The 20830-nt window shown below is 42.0% G+C and overlaps 1 protein-coding gene across 4 annotated transcripts in view; it reads left to right on the top strand.

Annotated features, from left to right (window-relative positions):
• Positions 1 to 20830, top strand: part of ARL15 (ADP ribosylation factor like GTPase 15) — a 631237-nt gene that overhangs the window by 42926 nt on the left and 567481 nt on the right. For 2 of the 4 annotated variants that reach the window (XR_004538155.1, XM_033931425.1), the window contains exon 2: positions 5905 to 5961. The exons of the other annotated variants lie outside the window; for them this stretch is intronic. Coding sequence is in view for 1 of the 2 variants with exons in the window: in XM_033931425.1 (XP_033787316.1) it covers positions 5905 to 5961 (57 nt within the window). In the remaining variant the exon portion in view is untranslated. The remainder of the gene's footprint in view (positions 1 to 5904; positions 5962 to 20830) is intronic. 4 annotated transcript variants of the gene reach the window in all.

The following is a 20830-nucleotide window of genomic DNA, read 5'->3' on the forward strand; positions in this document are numbered from 1 at the left end:
TTCTCTTGGGACACAGTTATTTCAAGACCTGAAAAACTGAATCCCTCTATAAACATATGCTGGTTTGTTGCTTTCGGTCATACGTCTGACCGCACCCATGGTAGCATGCTGCTTTTCACTCTAGTTCTGTCAGAGGAACGTGTGGGAACTGCTGCTTTAGGTTTTGCATCATAATTGTGTTGCTTCTGCCTAGCTTTAGTTGGCCATGTCCACTCAAAAATCACTTATAAATAGCAGTACAACAATCAATACCAAAAATCCCAGAGTCGCAAAAAAGTCTTAAAGAGGACCTATAGGGGTATCAGACAACCCGGTAAACAAGCTATGTTCACAGGGAAAAATTCCTCATATACCCCACGGTACTTCCACCTCCTATTTTAAATAATTTTTTCTCTTGATTAGTTTCGTTAAATAGCTTTTTTTGATTCATACATATCTATAATGTCCAATCTGGAAAAACTTTACTTAGCTTTTAGCATTTAGCATAGCCATCAATCCCCAGAACGCGTTCTGGGATTTTAGCTTTAGTTGGGCCAAAGCACATAAGAACATAAGAATTGCCGCTGCTGGGTCAGACCAGTGGTCCGTTGTGCCCTGCGGTGGCCCTTAGGTAAAGGACCAGAGCCCTAACTGAGTCTAGCTTTACCTAGTCTAGCCTTTGCTTTGTACATGTTTCTTGTAGTGATGCACTATGGCAACTACAAAAAAGAACAATCGGAATTGACTCAGATCTGTTTTGGTTGGTTGACTCTTTTTTTTTTTGCCAGAATTATTCACATCCCTTTCTGCTTAGCCAGTGATACCAAAGGGTTTGTCAACTAGTCTCTTCCATCTTTTTACTTCTCCTCTCCTAAAAATAATCTTAAACTGAAATATTGTTAAATTTGCCTCACAATGTTTAATTATTTGCAGTTTCATGCTAGTCTGAACCTCTGACTCGATTAACAGTGTCTGTGTCATGGCCACTGAATAAAAACATAAGAATTGCCATACTGGAAGAGACCAAAGGTCCATCAAGCCCAGTATCTTGTTTCCAACAGTGGCCAACCCAGGTCCCAAGTACCTAACCAAATCCTAAGTAATAAAGCAGATTTTATGCTGCTTATCCTAAGAATAAGCAGTGGTTTTCCCCAAGCCATCTCAATAATGGCCTATGAACTTCCCTTTTAGGAATTTATGCAAACCTTTTTTAAAGCCTGCTAAGCTTTTTGTTACCATTCTCTGGTAACAAATTTCAGAGTTTAATTATACGTTGCATGAAGAAATATTTTCTCTGGTTTGTTTTAAATCTACTACTTAGTAGCTTCACCACATGTCTTCTAGTCCTAGTATTTTTGGAAAAGAGTAAACAAGTGATTCACATCTACCCTTTCCACTCCACTCAGTATTTTATAGACCTCTATCATATCACCCCTGAGCTGTCTCTTCTTCAAGCTGAAGAGCCCTAGCTACTTTAGCCTTTCTCATAGGGAAGTCATCTCATCCGTTTTATCATTTTGGTTGCCCTTCTCTGTACCTTTTCTAATTCTGCTGTATCTTTTTTGAGATAAGGTGACAAGAAATATGGTGACAGGAATTGCACACAGTATTCGAGGTGCGGCCATACCATAGAGCGATATGAGGGCATTATAACATTTCATCTTTTATTCCATTCCTTTTCTGATAATTCCTAACATTCGATTTGCTTTCTTAGCCACCGCTGCACATTGAGCTAAAGGTTTTAACGTATTCTCAACAATGATACCTAGTCTAGGATGATGAGTCAAATTGCATGTGTTGCTATATGGCCATATCCTATATAATAAAACGCTAGCCGCGCATGCGCACTCATACCTGCATGATCTGTGATCCCTGATCCGTGATCCATAGGTCTGTGGCTAACGCTTCCTCTCTCGCAGACCGCAAGGTGATGTGCGGTCTTGCTAGCTCTGGCTCCCTTATTTTAAAGTTCACAGCGGCGGCGGTGGCTCCTCTCCCGGCTCCCTTACACTTAGAGCGCCTCCTGCCCCCCCCTCTCTGAGACGAACCGAGAAATAGACCAGAGGAGTCTGAGTCCTTTGCGTCCCCCCCCTTCCCTTCCCTTCCCGTGGACCCGACTACGAACCTGGCGATTCAAGCAGTGTGTGCAGCAGTCTTCACACGCTGCTTTGGGCCCTTCTACTGCCCTGATTTGCTCTGCCGCGTCTCTGATGATGTCATCAGGGACGTGCCAGAGTAAATCAGGGCAGTAGAAGGACCCAAAGCAGCGTGTGAAGACTGCTGCACATGCTGCTGGAATCGCCAGGTTCGTAGTCGGGCCCGCGGGAAGTGAAGGGGGGGGGCGGCAAGGACTCTTTATCCGATGAGGCCTACTGCTGGACAGGGGGAGCAGGAAGAGGTGCTGATGGACAGGGGGGGAAAAAAGTAAGGGAGGCCTACTGCTGGACAGGGGGAGCAGGAAAAGGTGCTGATGGACAGGGGGGAGGTAAAACAAAGGGAGAAGGGCTGCTGCTGGATAAGGGAAGCAGTGAATGGGTGGTGGTGGACATAGCGGAGGTAAAAAGAAGGGAGAATGGACAGGGGGAGCACGCAAGGGGTGGTGGTGGACAGCCAAAAGAAAGAAAGACAGAAATACAGAAAGCAGCTAAGAAGACAGAGAGAGAAAGACATAAAGACAGACACACACATATATTCTAGCACCCGTTAATGTAACGGGCTATAAAACTATTATAAATATATCTTGTTTGTTTATTAAGTTTTGCTTAATTCGAAAATTTTGGCTATGCCAAGTCTAAACGATATACAAACATTGGAGCTAATCTTCAAAACACATAGTAAAATAAAAGAACTTCAATATTTGACAGGAAAGAAACAAGTATTTGGATTACCGGTACTTCAATTCTATTTACTGTGGAGCATCTGAAAAGGTTCTTACTAAATTATAGTTTCAAAATACAGCATCTAGACCAGGGGTGCCCACACTTTTTGGGCTTGCGAGCTTCTTTTTAAATGACCAAGTCAAAATGATCTACCAACAATAAAATTTAAAAAAAACACAAAGCACACTGTACGCATAGAAAATGTTAATTATCATTCCTATTCCAGGGTTTTTCAAAGAGGTCAAAGCAGATGACTCTATGCACTATCACCTCAGTAACAACCATACAAAAATAGACAAATATACCCCCTCCCTTTTTACTAAACCACGATAGCAGTTTTTAGCGCAGAGAGCTGCACTGAATGCCCAGCGCTGCTCTCGACACTCATAGGCTCCCTGCGCTAAAAACCTCTATTGCGGTTTAGTAAAAGGGGACCTTAGTGTAAAATATAGACAGCAGATATAAATACAGACACATTTTGATCACTAAATTTAAAATAAAATCATTTTTCCTACCTTGTCTGGTGATTTCATGAGTCTCTGGTTGCACTTTCTTTTTCTGACTGTGCATACAATCTTTCTTCCCTTCTTTTAGCCTGTATGCTTCCTCTCCTCCACACCTCATTCCTTCCCCCAACTTTTCCTTCCTCTTCCCTGCCCTTTATTTCTCTCTGCCTCCCTTTCATTTTTTTCTGTTTCTCTTCTTTCCTTCTGTCTCCCTGCCCTCCCCCAAGCCACTGCCACTGCCATTGCCATCGGGGACCAGGACCCAAACGCCACCAATAACAGGCCCCAAGCTCTCCCTGCTTCGGCCAACCAGCATTCCTCTCCCCGACGTCAATTCTGCCGTCGGGAAGAGGAAGGCTGATCAGCCCAAGATCGTGATCAACCTATTGGGGGAAATGCTGCCGGGTCCTGCCTTCGCGGAAACAGAAAGTAGGCAGGACCCGGCAGGAAGAAGAACAAATGCTTCACTAACCTGTCTCCCGCATTAGCCCGTAGCAAACGCTTGCTTCAGGGCTCTCAACATGTGCGTGCCGGCTTCCCTTCTTCCCCCACCCCCTCCGGACATAACTTCCGGTTTTGGAGGGAAGAGAAGAGAATCCGGCACGCACACGTTAGAGCCCGGAGCATAAGTTCGCTACGGGCTGAAATCTCCAAGCCATGTTTTTGTGGGCTTTTTTAATGTTCAGCAGTGGCAGATGACAGCTGGGCGGACCGCCCAGCTAAAAGGCCCTAGGGAAAACACTGGAGAGGAAAGCTGATCGGCCCATAGATCAGGACGGCAACACGAGTCTATCACGGAGCCCGGGATGGGCTCCGCGATCGACTCACGTTGCCTTCCTGAGCTACTGGTCGATCGCGATCGACGTATTGGGCACCCCTGATCTAGACTAATCTTTGCGGTTAGAAAATTTTGAAAGGGCTTCACCTCTTTTGCACAAATTTCACTGGCTTCTGATTAGATACAGGATTAAGTTTAAGGCACCATGTCTAGTGCATAAGGTATGGAAACTCTCTAAAACAATTAACATCTCTTTTATATATTCCAGCTAATTTTATTACTAAATTGAGTAACTATAGCTTTAAACCTCAGTTTCCAACAGTTTTTAGAGTAATTAGGAAGAGTCAACTGGTACGATCATTTTCTTATCAGGCAGTTCAGACATGGAGCAGTTTCCTTTAGAAATAAGAAGCCTGAATTTGTATGTTATTTTTTTGTAAAGGTGTTTTTAAAAAAAATTCTTTATTGATTTTTAAAGCTTCAACAGTGCAATACAACAAATTCAACGTATAATGATACAATAAAAGCACATTTAACTTTCATATGTTCATAATCAACCATTTCCCCCACCCACCCATCCAATAATCATTCAATAAAACACAAAAACATATATTACCATAAAAACCTTACCCTATTTTAAGTAATGATATCTTCCCACCCAGGTATGAATATTCAAAAATCAATTTATGACATAAATAACCCCACCCCCCTCCCTCCCTTCCCTGGATATGTACCAAAATAAACCAACATTGACTCACATTCAACAGTCAATTATAATGAGGTAACATAAGATGCCAATGGGCCCCATATCAATTTAAATATATTACCATGCCCGAAACTCTCAGCATTTATTCTTTCAAGTCTAGTTTAACCTGAGCAAAGACTTGCCCACCAGAACGAAAATTTTAAAGATCTACTTTATTGATAAATGTTATTCTTTATATTTTATCTCTTTGTGCAATAATTTTTAAGTACATATGCTCCCTTAATGTAGGATAGTTCTTGTAATCTGCTCTGAATTGAAAAATAGCGAAATATAAGGCTACTGATTAGATTAATTAGTACGTAATCATTATTTATCATCATGGCTGCTGCTGTGATTAAACCAATTTGCCACAAAAGGACACATTGCTAATCAAATCACCAGTCAGGTCTTTCCGAGAATTGTAACTGTATAACACTTACCCATATATTAGGAATCTTTCCAGTCACTTCATGTTTACAGGCAGTACGAGGGGATGCTGAAAAGTTCTCAGCCCAACCAACCAACCTCCTAAATTCTGAGCGTTATTTTGCCACTGTAGCTGAAAATAGTGGTATCTTATTTTGTAAAGTGGCAATTTGCAGAAATGAAATTCTGTGTTTTGACATTGTTTCAGATCATTGATTGAACCGTAGTCACGTCATTCTCTTTTTGGCTGGGCTGAGAACTTTTCAGCACCCCCTACATATTAGGATGTCATGGGATCCTAAATTCTCTTCCAGTGTTAAAGCATGCACTGCTTGCATGTAGTAAGTGTTGTTAATAGAATCACATACAGGAGTTTATTTTTTGGTGTTTAAAAACTTCCAGAGGTTATTTAACCACTGATTGATTGATTAGGGCATACTGTAAATGAGGCTTATATGCTGATTATGGGAAATTTCCACAGTTGACTTGTAGATAAAAAAGAGAGATAAAACCATTTTCTTTGACAGGAAAATAAGGTTACCTATTAAATATAATTTCCTGGTAACCTACTTCTATTTTTAATCTTTTTAGAGTCTGTGTGAATGTATCCAGTTCTCATTTGCTGTTTGTAGAATTGGCATTTATACGGTAAGAGATGCCTTTATCATTTTGCTGGAATAATTGATATTTTTGTCGCACATTATTTAACTTACGTGTTAGAATAAGTTGAGAGAGATCACATTAGAAACTGCAAGTGTGAGTTAAGGCGTTCGTTTGGTGTAAGTGAAGTCATGTGTTTGGAAATGTATCAAGCATGTACTACAAGAACATGATCATTTGTATATGTTATTTTATTGTCTAGTGACTATGTTCCTTATCTTGGCTGTTATTACACAAGAAATTTTTACATGTCCTAAACTATTTGTTAAAGCTAAGATTGCTGTCAGCAACGTTAAGCATAGAATAAGAATTTTGATTTGAAGGGGTCTAGAGTTTTATACAAGAGGGGTGCTGATAAGTCCTTGACTTTGCAAAGAGAACAACAAGCTACGAGATTGAAAAAAATGTATTTCCTCTCCATCTTTCTCTACATCAGTTTACCACAAACTGTATGCCGCGGCGAGATTCCGGGTGTGCCACGAGGCACCGGCTGACTAGTTTATTCAAGTTTATTAAATTTTACTATACCGACTATCAACTAGTATCTAGCCGGTTTACAAGTTAAAATAAGATAAAAGATAAAATTAATACAATATATAAGATAATTAAAAAGAAAAAGAAAAGGGGATTGTGAACATTTAGACTTTAACTAGACATACTGGAAAGTGATGGCAGGGAATAAAGAAATGGAAGGGGAGAAAAAATGACATTGTTCAACAAAAAAAAAGAAAAAAAAGGAAATGGAAAAGGGAAGGATGAGACATAAGGAATGGGATCGCTACCTACAGGACGTGCCTCTCAAGTGCATGTTTGTGCATGCCTAAAGGCTCTCCAGTCTCAGCCCTGAGTTTAGTGTGCTGTGGCTTCAAAATGTTTGCAAGACACTGCTTTGCATATTCACCACTGAGCTCCACACACTTATGCCTTTGGTGTTCTAACTTCTTTAAGCCATCTAAGAAAAATTATTTTGCTTGTGTACTGCAAACTACTTGTCCAAAGCTAATGTGGCATCCTCAGTACTTGAAAACTTTCATCCCTTGAGGTGCTTCTTGAGTTTTGGAAAGAGGTAGTAGTTCAAAGGGGCCAAATCAGGTGAGTATGCCTGGTGTTTAAGAACTTCAAAGTAAAGATCTGCCAATTCTGTGGCATTGTTTTGAAGAAACAAGTGGGAAGGAAGAGATGTTTCAAAACAGGATCTTTATTGGGAATAACAGTACTATATAAGCAAAGACTCAACGCTGCAAGCGTTTTGATAGTACAACAGTACCTTCTTCAGGAGTCTGTAAATAAGCATCAATCATCCAATGCAAAGAATTTCACACTACGTTTTGATAAAAATGTGTATTTAAATGAGGACAACAGTGAACGCCAAGCTGCAGGATACTTGTGTCCAGTCAAATACTAGTAAGTCAACTTAGAAAGTTGACTTACTGTTGTCCTCAATTACACTTGAATAAACAAGATTCCTTTTGAAAGCTTGCCTTCACATTTGGAAATCGGTTGCTGCTTCAATTTGTTGAGAAGTGCAAATGCTGTGATGGTTAAACACCCTTTTTTAGGTAATTGCAAGCAAATTCCATCTTTGTCCCAGAAGACAGACACTACATCTTGCTTGATGACTTCTGTGTCTTGAACTTCTTGAGACATGGGAACCACTGTGACTCCATTATTTGGATTCTTCTTTTGTCTCTGGAGAAGATGGTTCAAAAATCCCACTGAAATCAGTCAAAAGGATTGTGAGACAACCACTCAATCATGCTTCTGGTCAGTATTGAGACATTTGGGAACCCATTTGGCTAAGAGCTTTCTCATGTCTAAAATCTTGTGGAAAAATATAGCCTACTTCTTAGGATATCTCCAGGGTCTCTGCTATCTTTTTAGCAGATATTCTTTGGTCATCCAGTATTATGGAATGAATGGCATAGATGTTTTCTGGGATTGTCACTTGAGTTGGTCTCTCAGAATGTTTTGTGCTCCAATGTTTTTGACTGTGGAATAGGAAGGACACTTATCCTCTAATATAACTGATATATCATTGTAAGTTTATTTGGCTGAGTTCCGTTTTAGGAAAAGATATTTCATTACTGCTTTGCACTCTTTTGCAATGAAATCTCCATTGTTTTGCGCTATTTTCATGTAAGATCTGTAAAAAAAAAAAAAAATCTGGCTACAATTATGAAATTTAGATCAGACACACGTGAAACAATAAACTTTGATGTTATGAAAGTATCATTAGTCTAAAAGTAGGTGAAATAGGAAAATCTAAAGATTTATCAGCAGTCCCTTCATACTAATGCTAGGAATTCTTTAATTACCTGGGCTTCATTTCTTATTCAGAATAATTGGTCTTTTATGCTGAAGAGTTAAAAGTTTATTCCAATTTAATAATTGAAATTTGTAATTATTAACTTGTTTATTAGCTATTGCAGTATAGCAGTCATTGATGATATATGTATGGATACAAAATCTGGGATTAAAAACTGGCTGGAGCATAGGAAACAGAGAGTGGGGGTAAATGGACAATACTTGGACTGGAAGAGCGTCACCAGCGGGGTGCCGCAGAGCTCGGTGCTTGGACCCGTGCTCTTCAACATCTTCATAAACGATCTGGACATAGGTACGACAAGCGAGGTGATAAAATTTTCGGACGATACGAAGTTATTCAGAGTAGTGAAGACGCAGGGGGATTGCAAAGATCTACAACGTGACATAATCGAGGAATGGGCTGTGACATGGCAGAGGTTCAACGCAGACAAGTGTAAAGTGATGCATATTGGTAACAAAAATCTAATGCACAAATACAAGATGTCCGGGTACTTGGAGAGACCTCCCAGGAAAGGGACTTGGGAGTTCTGATCGACAATTATGTAATACGCATTGAACTATTGGATATTGCGTAAAATCAAAATATAATAAACTTGAAACTTGAACTTGACAAGTCGATGAAGCCATCTGCTTAATGTGCGGTGGCGGCGAAAAGGGCGAACAGAATGCTAGGAATAATAAAGAAGGGGCTCACGAACAGATCGGAGAAGGTTATCATGCCGCTGTTCCGGGCCATGGTGCGCCCTCACCTGGAGTACCGAGTATAGCACTGGTCGCCGTACATGAAGAAGAATACGGTACTACTCGAAAGAGTCCAGAGAAGAGCGACTAAGACGGTTAAGGAGTTGGAGGAGCTGCCGTACAGCGAAAGATTAAAGAAACTAGGCCTCTTCTCCCTCGAACAGAGGAGATTGAGAGAGGACATGATTAAAACATTCATGGTACTGAAGGGGATAGACTTAGTAGTTAAGGACAGGTTGTTCACCCTCTCCAAGATAAGGAGAACGAGAGGGCACTCTCTAAAGGTGAAAGGGGATAGATTCCGTACGAGCATAAGGAAGTTCTTCTTCACCCAGAGTGGTGGAAAACTGGAACGCTCTTCCGGAGTCTGTCATAGGGGAAAACACACTCCAGGGATTCAAGACAAGTTAGACAAGTTCCTGCTGAACAAGGACTTATGCTGGTAGGGCTAGTCTCAGTTAGGGCGCTGGTCTTTGACCAGAGGGCCACCGCCTGAGCAGACTGCTGGGAAGGATGGTCTACTGGTCTGACCAGCAGCGGCAATTCTTATGTTCTTAAATAAGCCTGTAATTTGAAACCAACATGGGATCCCTGTTTGGTTTTGAAAAAAAATTTTAGGGGTGATCTTTGATCATAAACTGACTTTACATGACCACATTAGTAATATTGTTAAAACAACCTTTTACAGGCTGCGCCAATTCGCTCACTTTCACAATTTTTATGTTCAAAATCTCTTAATATTCTCATTCATTCTCTGGTGATCTCTAAAATTGATTATTGTAATGCCCTTTTTAAGGGTATTACTCAGAATGAAATAAAACGCTTACAAATTATTCAAAATGCTTCCATTAAACTTATAACTAAAACTAGGAAATTTGATCATGTAACACCTCTTCTTAGGAAAGCGCATTGGCTTCCTATATCTCACCGGATAACATATAAATTATGTATACTTACTTTTAAATCCCTGTTTTATAAAACTCCAGCATTCATCTATAAATTATTAATCCCTTATACTCCAAATAGAATACTGAGATCCAATGAGCAAAATCTATTGACGATCCCTTCTCTTAGGATTATTAATACAAGACGGCAATTTATTTTTTCTGTTACTGCACCTCAAATTTGGAATTCTCTCCCTATTTATTTAAGGGAAGAACGCAATCTGGAGAAATTTAAGAGTAATTTAAAAACTTTTCTTTTTAAAGATGCTTTTGATAATTAGTTTCTGAGAAAATGGCTATCTTCTTATATTAGTTTACCGGGATCAAATCTCTAAATGTACTATAATCATATAAAGAAACCGGTATGGAGTATTTTCAAATCGTTTCAATGAATTATGAGTATGCCTCAGCCCCACCACTCCACCGTTGTGCTAGCTCTTAGCTGCGGCGAGATTTATGTGGCACTTCATCATTGGCCGCTCATAGTCATTTTAAATCTGCTAGTCTTGTTTTTTAATTCTTTTTTTGTATCTTTTTTATGTGTACCTATAAAACCATCTTAGCTGTAAGAATCAAATGTACTTAATTGTACTTAGCTTTAAGTAGCATAGCTAAATCCAGCCAACGCCGGGGAGTTTAACCCAACATGTTTCGCACCATACAGGCGCTGTGTCAAGGGTCTCCCGAGGTGCAGCGTGTCATCCGACTCATTCATGAATGAGTCGGATGACACGCTGCACCTCGGGAGACCCTTGACACAGCGCCTGTATGGTGCGAAACATGTTGGGTTAAACTCCCCGGCGTTGGCTGGATTTAGCTATGCTACTTAAAGCTAAGTACAATTAAGTACATTTGATTCTTACAGCTAAGATGGTTTTATAGGTACACACAAAAAAGATACAAAAAAAGATTTAAAAAACAAGACTAGCAGATTTAAAATGACTATGAGCGGCCAATGATGAAGTGCCACATAAATCTCGCCGCAGCTAAGAGCTAGCACAGCGGTGGAGTGGTGGGGCTGAGGCATACTCATAATTCATTGAAACGATTTGAAAATACTCCATACCGGTTTGATAATTAGTTAGCAGTCCGCTGGTCAAATTTTTATTTCCATAGTTTAATTTTATGACAATTGTTTTCCCTACCTTTTGTTTTACTCCCTGATTGTCTTACTTTTCTTTAATGATTTTGTATTTCATTCTCCTTTTCCCACGTGTCCATGGTTTGTAATGTCTGTCTTTTAATCCGCTCGAATGTAAAATATTGTAAAGTGTTGTATTGTCCCTCAAATATTGTAATTTTAAAAATGTTCATCGCTTAGAAATATGATTAAGCGATTAATCAAAAATTTTATTAAACTTGAAACTTGAAACTTCTTCAGTTGTGATTCATACAATTTAAAAAGATGAGGTAATAGTATATTTTGAAAAGATTTGATAACTCTACTGTGAATCCATCACTACCCAGAGTGGATCCAGCTCTGAGAGACTTCAGTGCTGCTGGAGTTAGTTTTACTTTTATATGCTCTGGAATTTTTGGCCCATTAATTAAATTTAAAAATTATCTTCCTTCATTTTCTTTAGTTGAATAGAGCTCAGAAGAATATAAAGCTTTATAATAATCCAAAAATTGTTTAAAAATATCCCCAGTGTGAGTGCGAGTTTTACCTTTTTCATCCTTAGTGGCCCCAATCTTTACTCTTCTCTTTTTAGCTTTAAGATAGTTAGCCAATAATCTTCCCGCTTTATTCGAGTTTCCATAATACACAGCTTGCTGACTAAACAAATCTTTCCTAGCCAATTGTGATGAAATCTCATTATATTTATATTTTGCTTTCAACAGGGCACTCAAAGTATTTTGTTCCCATTTCAAAGCCAATTGTGATTCTAAAGTCAAAATAGTTTGTTCCAAATTGGAAAATTCTAATTTAAGTAATTTCCTAATATGTGCCGAATATGAAATCTGCCCTCGCACTGTAGCTTTGAAAGCATCCCATATAATTTCCAAAGAGATTTCCTCTGAGGTGTTAAATTGAAAATATTAATTCATTTTTATTTGAATTTCCTCAAAAAAGTTTGAGTCCGCAAGCAGTGCATTATTAAACCTCCAAAAGGTCTATTAGAATCTTCTTCAATAAACTGATATCTATCCAAATTCCAGCATGATCCGACAAAAGGATCAGATCTATGTTGACCTTCGTAACCTGTTTTATTAAATGATCTGAAACAAAAAAGTAATCAATTCTTGAAAATAATTTATGAACTTGGGAACAAAACAAAAGTTCACGAGCATCAAAATGAAAAATCTGCCATATATCTTTCAATCCACATGTACTTATAAGATTATCTAGGCCTAATGATTTTAATTGTCTGAATAGTTGTTTATTGGATCCATGACCGCATTGAAGTCTCCAGCTACGATTAAATTTGTCGTAGCCAGTGACAGAATTGTTTGTTGGATTGTTAACATTAAGAAGCGTCAGGGTATCTTTTTCTGAAGTCATATTTACATAGAGCCATCTACCCATTTGATCCATTGAAAGTTATCAAATTTTACAGAGATCCTCTTATTAATCAGGATTGCCACACATGCTTTTTTCTCCACTGCTGGTGCAAAAAAAACCAATGTTTTATCCACCCCCTTCCAATTTAGTTGTCTCGGCAGCTGACAGATGTGTCTCCTGCCTGTTGCTGTTTCAGAAAATTAAGTACCTTTTTCCTCTTGATAGGGTGATTTAGTCCATTAACATTCAAGGAATAGAACTTTAAATGCATTTTATTTGATAAATACTTAGTAATATATAAACCTCTAACTTCCTTTCAACCAAATATAAAAATAATAATTCCACACACATCCAGGACCCAAATTTAAAATACCCCCTTTCCTCCCCTCAAACCCATCCCATCATATAACACGCAAACTTGTATGCAAACATATAGACCGGTGCCTACTGTCCTCCTCCCAAGCACTCTAAATTCATCTCTGAATTAACCTTTCATGTATCCATAATATGAATAATTAAAATACAGTGGAGCCTTGGTTTACGAGCATAATTCGTTCCAGAAGTATGCTCGTAAACCAAATTGCTCGTATATCAAAGCGAGTGTCCCCATAGGAAGTAAGGGAAACTCGCTTTGATTCGTTCCACCTCCTCCTTCCCCCTCCGAGGCTACCGGCGCTGCTCCATCCCCTCCCCCTTGAATGCCACCGATGCTGCTCCATACCCCCCCATGATCCGGCATCCCCCCTGCGAACTGGCATCCTCCCCCCCGCTTGCATCGCCCCCCCTTCCCCCACGATCCTACATCCCCCCCTCGAGTACCGCAACGACATCGCTTACCCTGATTGGGCACCGGCACCAGCACCAATGCATAGGAGGTGCCGGTGTCCAAAGATCCTCCCTCTTCTGGCCTGGGCTGGGCAGTGCAACGGAGATCCTCCCTCTTTTCTGTGCTGGGCTGGACTGGGCTTTGAGCATTTGCGCATGCTCAAAGCCTTTTGGTCTCGCTCTCTCCGAGATTCTCAGATTCAGAATCTCGGAGAGAGCGAGACCAGAAGGCTTTGAACATGCGCAAATGCTCAAAGCCCAGTCCAGCCCAACACAGGGAAGAGGAAGGATCTCCATCGCACCGCCCAGCCCAGGCCAGAAGAGGGAGGATCTTCGGGCACCGGCACCTCCTGTGCATTGTTGCTGGTGCCGGTGCCCAATCGGGGTAAGCGATGTCTTTGTGGTTCTCGGGGGGGGGGGGGGGGGAAAATACCGGATTGCTGGGGGCAATGCCAGATCACGGGGGGGGGGGGGTAGTGCTCGTAAACCGGCATCAGAGAGAAGACTTCCACTTCCGGCGCAGGATGCCCATAGAAGAGGGAGCTGGCTCGAAGATAACGCCGCATCGATCGCACTGTGGACCGGCGGTTGAAAAACACTGTTTGGGCCTGATGCACGTGCTGGCCCTGTGGACTGGCAGGAAATTTCTATGGACCGGTAGTTGAAGAAAACTGTTGTAATTGATAATATGTGCGGTAACAGGTTATACATGCAGTCGCAGGCTGTTCATGCAGTAACAGGTTATACATGCAGTCGCAGGCTGTTCATGCAGTAACAGGTTATACATGCGGTCGCAGGCTGTTCATGCAGTAACAGGTTATACATGCGGTCGCAGGCTGTTCATGCAGTAACAGGCTATACATGCGGTCGCAGGCTGTTCATGCAGTAACAGGTTGTACATGCGGTCGTAGGCTGTTCATGCAGTAACAGGTTGTACATGTGGACGCAAGCTATACATGCAGTATCAGGCTGTAACATGCGGGACAGGTTGTATATGCAGTTATTCATGCGATAATAGACTATACATGCAATAATAGGTTATACATGCTGGCTATGCATGCAGTTTATACAAGCAGACTCTAATTGTAGATTATACAATAAAGGAGTACTTATCGTTTGTTCTGGGTTTTGGACGTTTCGCGCAGACGCTTCGCAAAGGCACGTGCTAAGGCGCAGGTGCCTTCGCCGTGCGCCTTAGCTGGCGCGCTGAATGGCTGCGCGCCGTTCTCTCTGGGCAGTTTAGTTGGTTTTGCCGATGGGAGGATGGAGCTGGCTCACACGCCCAGATTGGAGGGGGCAGTTTCGCTGGAGACTCCGTGGAGGAGCCGGCCCCGAGCTGAGTTTGCTGCTGAATGCAGCTGTGGGTGCCCGCAGAGATTCTGTGGAAGAACTGGCTTGAAGACTCTGAACTCTGCCAGCTTCAGATTCAGTACTGGGCACGTCGTTCTCTCTGGGCAGAGTAGTTGGTTTTGCCGATGGGGAGGGGGGGGGGGCGAAGCTGGCTCACACGCCCAGATTGGAGGGGGGCAGTTTCACTGGAGGCTTCGTGGAGGAGCTGTGCCCGAGCTGAGTTTACTGCTGATTGCAGCTGTGGATGCCCGCAGAGGCTCTGTGGAAGAACCAGCCCGAAGACTATGAACACTGCCGGGAAAAGTTTTCTAAAGACTCCAATTTTCTCCTTAAGTTAATATTGTCTCTCACCGGTGTTTCTGTAATTTGTTTGGAAACTTTCATTTCTTGGGAAGAATTCAATGTTAAGTTTTTCAAATCTTGTAGATCAACTTTAATATTCTTAATTTCATTTTCTTGAGTATTAATTTTATGCTCTAACTGAGAGAGCTGAGGATTACCGTAATTGTTTTAGCTAAATCCACCACAAGGTCCCAAATAGCTTTAAGAGTTACCTCTTGGGGTTTCTTTAATGTAAAAGAAAGTTTTTTAGAAGAAAAGTCAATGTTCTCACCAACTGAGGTTCCCTCTTGGCTTCAGCTTTCCTGCTCACAGGCAAACCGTGGTGCTGGCAAGTCCCCAGATTCCCAAAGAATAGCCTGCAGATGCAGGGGATCCAATCCATGCTTCCCTCTAAGTTCCCATTGGACTCTGGGGAGAGTCCCTCATCGATTTCCGATGGCTCCTCTACCCGCGGGGATCTGGCATTCTAATGAGGTGGGGGAGGCACTCCAGCGTCGGGGCTCAAGGTGGTTTCTAGACCCAAGGAGGACGCCTCCATCTCGCCTCAGCACGTCTCCAGCGGGCGTGCTGACGCTCCCGTGATGTCCTGCATTTGGCGCAGGGGCTTGTCAATGTTGCCAAGACCGGCTGGGCCTGAACGCCGCGAGGCTCCAGCGGCACTACGACCTCGCCACTTCGGCATGTTGCAGGTAATTAGATAGAAAATAAATGATATTAGGCGAGCACACTGAAGCAGAACGCTCAGCCAAGCACTTAAATCTGCCATCTTGGATCCAATATCACACCCTTTCCTTAGCAACAGCAGCAGATGAATCCAGAGACCAATGGGATAGCACACATCTACCAGCAGGCGGAGATAGAGAAACTGATTAACATGTGGTCTTATTGGCTGGCACTCCTCCTGTATCTTCAGTATGCTCTATCTCCCAGCAGGTGATGGTCGCAATCAGTGTTCCCTCTAAGCGGGCGGGTGTTGTGAGCAAACTTTTTTCACCGTGAGCCAAAAATATCGGGCGCCAGCAAGTTATGAGCCAACTCGCCCGATTCTCCTCTCGCCGCCCTGCCATCTGCCGTACGCCTCTTCCGATTGTGCGCTGTGACGAGAAACGTGTGCGCTGCGATGTAATATTTTGTGCGCCAGCGCAGCTTAGCGGGAACACTGGTTCAAATGGTTTTATTTATTTCCCCAAATTTATTTTTGTTATACGCATTGAAAATATTTGATATTGCGTTTAAATCAAAATCTCAATAAACTTGAAACGAGTGCCCGTGAGATTGTGGGAGGGTTAAATACTCAAAACTTAGAAGTTTTTGCTACGCCAGCTTTCTGGTATCTTTACATACAGTGGCGTACCTAGCATATGTAACATCCGGGGCCCATCATTTTTTGGCACCCCCCCCATCTGTAAGAAAAACATGATTTTTAGTAACAAACCACACGTCACACATGAGTACCTAGGAAAAGGCAGCATCTTACATATTGCAGTGAGCAGTACATCAATACACCCATTGTAAAACTAAACAAGCCAGACCAGCACAGATCAATCCTACACCGTCAATCCTAACAGAAAACACACAGAACACAGAAAACACCTTCGCCTAGTAAGGAATATGTAATCACAAACTAACCCCTCCCTCTTTTACAAAACTGTAGTGTGGATTTTAGCTACGGAGGTAACAGCTCTGATGCTCATAAAATTCTGAGCATCAGAGCTGCTACCACCAAGGCTGGTGCTAAAAAACGCTTCACAGTTTTGTAAAAGGGGGGATAAAATAAAAATACATAGACAAAGGTTAAATTGAACCAGCAAGAAGCTGGACTCTGCATACAATGCTTCACAGAAACAGTGACACATGTCTCCTAAAGCAATAAATAAATAGAAATTTTTTTCTACCTTTGTCTTCTGTGGTTTCTCCTTTCCTCATCTTCTTGTAACTCTCTTCCTTCCATCCACTGTCTGCCGTCTCTCTTCCCCTATATGGCATCTTCTCTCCTTCTATGCCCCTTCCAGAAACTGTATGCCTCCCCCTTCCATCTCTCCTTTCACCCCATTGGTCTGGCATCTCTCTCCTCGCCTTCCCTCTCCCACACCTCTCCTCATAGTCTGGTATCTCCCCTTCCCTGATTCTCTGGCATCTCTCTCCTTTCCTTTTCTTCCATCTTTCGTTCCCCCTCCATGCTCTCACATCTCCCCCTTCCTTTTCCCTTAGACTGGCATACCTTCCTCCTATGCTCCAAGCCCTGGCATCTCCTTTAATTCCCTCCCTCATCTTCCTTCTCCCTCCAGCTGGGTACCGCAACACTCTTCCCTGCAGCTCTGCACTTCCCCACAATTGCCATGCTTCGGTTCCTCTTCTTCCTTCCTTCCTCCCCCCCCCCCCCGCGGGACCCTGCGGCACCATCAACTCTTACTCCCTCTAATGTCGGCCCTGCAGCTCCAGACTTCCTCGCACCTTCTCCGCTCCCCCTTTGGATCGCTATTATTTTAAATGTTATAGCCGCAGAGCTGTATCCATCAGTGGAGATGTCTAACCTCGGCCTGCCCCGGAACTCTTACTGCAGCAGCCGCCCGTCTAGGCAGGAACAGGAAGTCACTGTTGCAGTAAGAGTTCCGGGGCAGGCCGAGGTTAGACATCTCCACTGATGGATACAGCTCTGCGGCTATAACATTTAAAATAATAGCGATCCAAAGGGGGAGGGGAGAAGGTGCGAGGAAGTCTGGAGCTGCAGGGCCGACATTAGAGGGAGTAAGAGTTGATGGTGCCGCAGGGTCCCGCGGGGGGGGGGGGGGGAGGAAGGAAGGAAGAAGAGGAACCGAAGCATGGCAATTGTGGGGAAGTGCAGAGCTGCAGGAGCTGTTATAGCCTCCCCTTACCTTTGCGACGCGTGTGTGCGCTGTGAAGAGAAACTTGTGCGCTGCGATATAATATTTTGTGCGTGAGCGCAGGCCAACGCAGCTTAGCGGGAACACTGGTCGCAATTCAACTAGCTCCTGAATTCTGGCTGTGACTGGAAAATTATTTTCTCCTGTTGAGGTTTCTCTTCGTTGAGACTGCCATTCTATTTCTCCTGTTGAGGTTTTTCTTCAGTGAAACAGGGGTGTCCGGCTGAACGATGCCAGCTTTAGGGGTAACACCTGGCCCCCCCCAGGTCCCTGCCTTACCCTCCCTCCATTTTTAGAGGGTCTGACTGGGTCTCGATTTTTTTTCTTCTTTCCCTTCTCTGTTTAAAAAAAAATAAAGGGAAACCATAGTTGCTACATTCTGCCCTGTTAGTGCTGCACAACCAGCTCTTACTGGCTTCAACCGGCCCTAAGAACAAGCTTGTGAGTATGTATGTGTTTTTTACTGTTATTTGAACTTCAGGTTCTGTTTGGAAGTCTTAGTGCTGTGGGTTCGGTTAATGTACGTTTAAGGAATGGATATTGTATTGAGGCTTAAGTTTTATGACTAGTAGCGGTGCGATTTCATGCTCGCACTTGTTCTCCTCGTTGGGTTTCAGTGCAGCAGTAGTAGTCCCGTTTATTCTGAGGCTCTCTTTCGTTGGTGTTTGTTGCGGCCATGTGCAGCTGATTGTGCAAGTGCTGGTTTATAGCAGTGCGCATGAAATGGGACATGTTTTTTCCGGCACTGTGGGAAGCACCGTACCGTTCTTCTAGTTGTTCCCTGAGTCTGATTTTCTTTCTATGCAGGCCATGGCAGGGTAAATTTTGCGGGGCTTGAATCCGACTATGTTTCTAGGAGCATTGATGCAGCGGCCACGTGTAAGCTGGCGTTAGTTCTAGCCACGTAGCGCAGGTTTAGTGTGCGCTAAAAAGTTGTGTGTGCTAAAATCGCTAACACGGCTTTGTAAAAGGAGCCCATAGTGTACACCTGAACTAGATATGTGAAAAAAATCATTCATTATGGCCTATGATTAGTTACTCTGTTGAGCAAGTGATATTTAAAGTGTTTCTCACTAGATGAAGAAAGTAAGTGTTAAATTGGGGTGAATACATGAACATTATCAAGATCAAAGAGCAGGAGAGGGGAAAAATCTTGGTAAAAGTTAGTTGGCATATGCTGTGACTTGTTCTTAGTGTAGATTTTCAACTACTATTAAAAAGGAGATGATGACGTGTTTTATTTTTATATTTTTTTCATTTTTGTTTTTTGAAGAAGTTTCTGTATGTGTTATCACAATATATAAATTATAATGCCAATAATATTTCCTGTTTATATAATTACTCTTAGCAGTTCATCTTGAAATTATAATTAAAGGTAGGATATGAACATTAATAAATATTTAAGGCTTGATTAAGTAAGACTTCTATATAGAAATATACTTAATAGAACCAGCTCTGGAAGAAGTGATATCAGTCAAGAGTGATTGGAGCCTAAGTGGTGAGCTCTTGGAGAACTGGTGATGAAATACTGCAGAAAAACAGATCGCTCACTGAATTCATTTGGAAAATCACTTATTTCTAGTTATGTCAGCAAGAAAATGCCTGGAGTATTTTATATCCTCTTGTGCTACTATGAATGGAGTAGGCTGGCAATAATGGAAGCAAATGGAGGCCTGAAGCTCTGAAAATGAGAGTACTCCTCAGAGACGAGGAGATCCTCACTATTACTGTATTTGTTTTCCACTTTTAAAGCTCCATCAGTGGTAATTGAGTACTGAACATAGTTTTTAACTTCTGTTATTAATACAGGTTCATTAGGCTATAAAACTCACCAGAACTGAACTTGCTAGCTCAAACATACGAGTCTAAAATAAGAACATAAGATTACATGGTCTAACCAGAATACATCAAAATAAATACTACCAATTTGGGATGATATCTTGTTTTTAAAATTATTAAAGACTAGTTTAAATGGATACATGTGAAGTGGAAATATTTAGTCTGGGAGATTCTGAGAGGGTGCTTCTCACTCACCTAGGGCTCCTTTTACTAAAAAGCACTAGAAGGTTTTTAGCGTGGGCTGGCGAGGTAAATGCTCTGACACTTATAGAATTTCTATGAGCATTGGAGCCATTTACCTTGCCAGCTCGCACTAAAAACCTCTAGCACTGTTTAGTAAAACACAGCACTAGATAGCTAGATTAAGTAATTATTACTGTAAATCCTTTCTTTGACAGAGTGCAATAATAGGAACAGACTGAAGGCCCAGTATCCTGTTTCCAACAGTGGCCAACCCAGATCCCAAGTACCTATCTAGATCCCAAGTAGTAAAACAGATTTTATATTGCTTATCCTGGGAATAAGCAGTGGATTTTCCCAAGCCATCTCAATAATGGCCAATGGACTTCTCTTTTAGGAAATTATCCAAACATTAATTAAACCCCGCTAAGCTAACTGATTTTACCACATTCTCCGGTAATGAAGTCCAGAGTTTAATTACATGTTGTGTGAAGAAAAATTTTCTCTGGTTTGTATTAAATCAACTACTTAGTAGCTTCATGCCCCCTAGTCCTAGTATTTTTGGAAAGAGTGAACAAGCGATTCATATCTCCCTGTTCTACTCCACTTAGGGCTCCTTTTATCAAACTGCGCTAACGGGGATAACGCGCGTGACTTTTCATCATGCGCTAACCCCTGCGCTGGCCAAAAACTTCCGCCTGCTCAAGAGGAGGCGGTAGCGGTTAGTGCGGCCAGCGGTTTAACACGCGCTATTATGCGCGTTAAACTGTTAGCGTGGCTTGATAAAAGAAGCCCTTAGTATTTATAGACCTCTATCATATCACCCCGAGCCGAGCCTCTTCTCTAAGATGAAGAGCCCACTTTAGCCTTTCCTCATAGGGAAGTCATTCCATTCCTTTTATCATTTTCATTGCCCTTCGCTG

This window comes from Geotrypetes seraphini, chromosome 1, assembly GCF_902459505.1.
Source record: "Geotrypetes seraphini chromosome 1, aGeoSer1.1, whole genome shotgun sequence".
NCBI classification, from domain to species: Eukaryota; Metazoa; Chordata; class Amphibia; order Gymnophiona; family Dermophiidae; genus Geotrypetes; species Geotrypetes seraphini.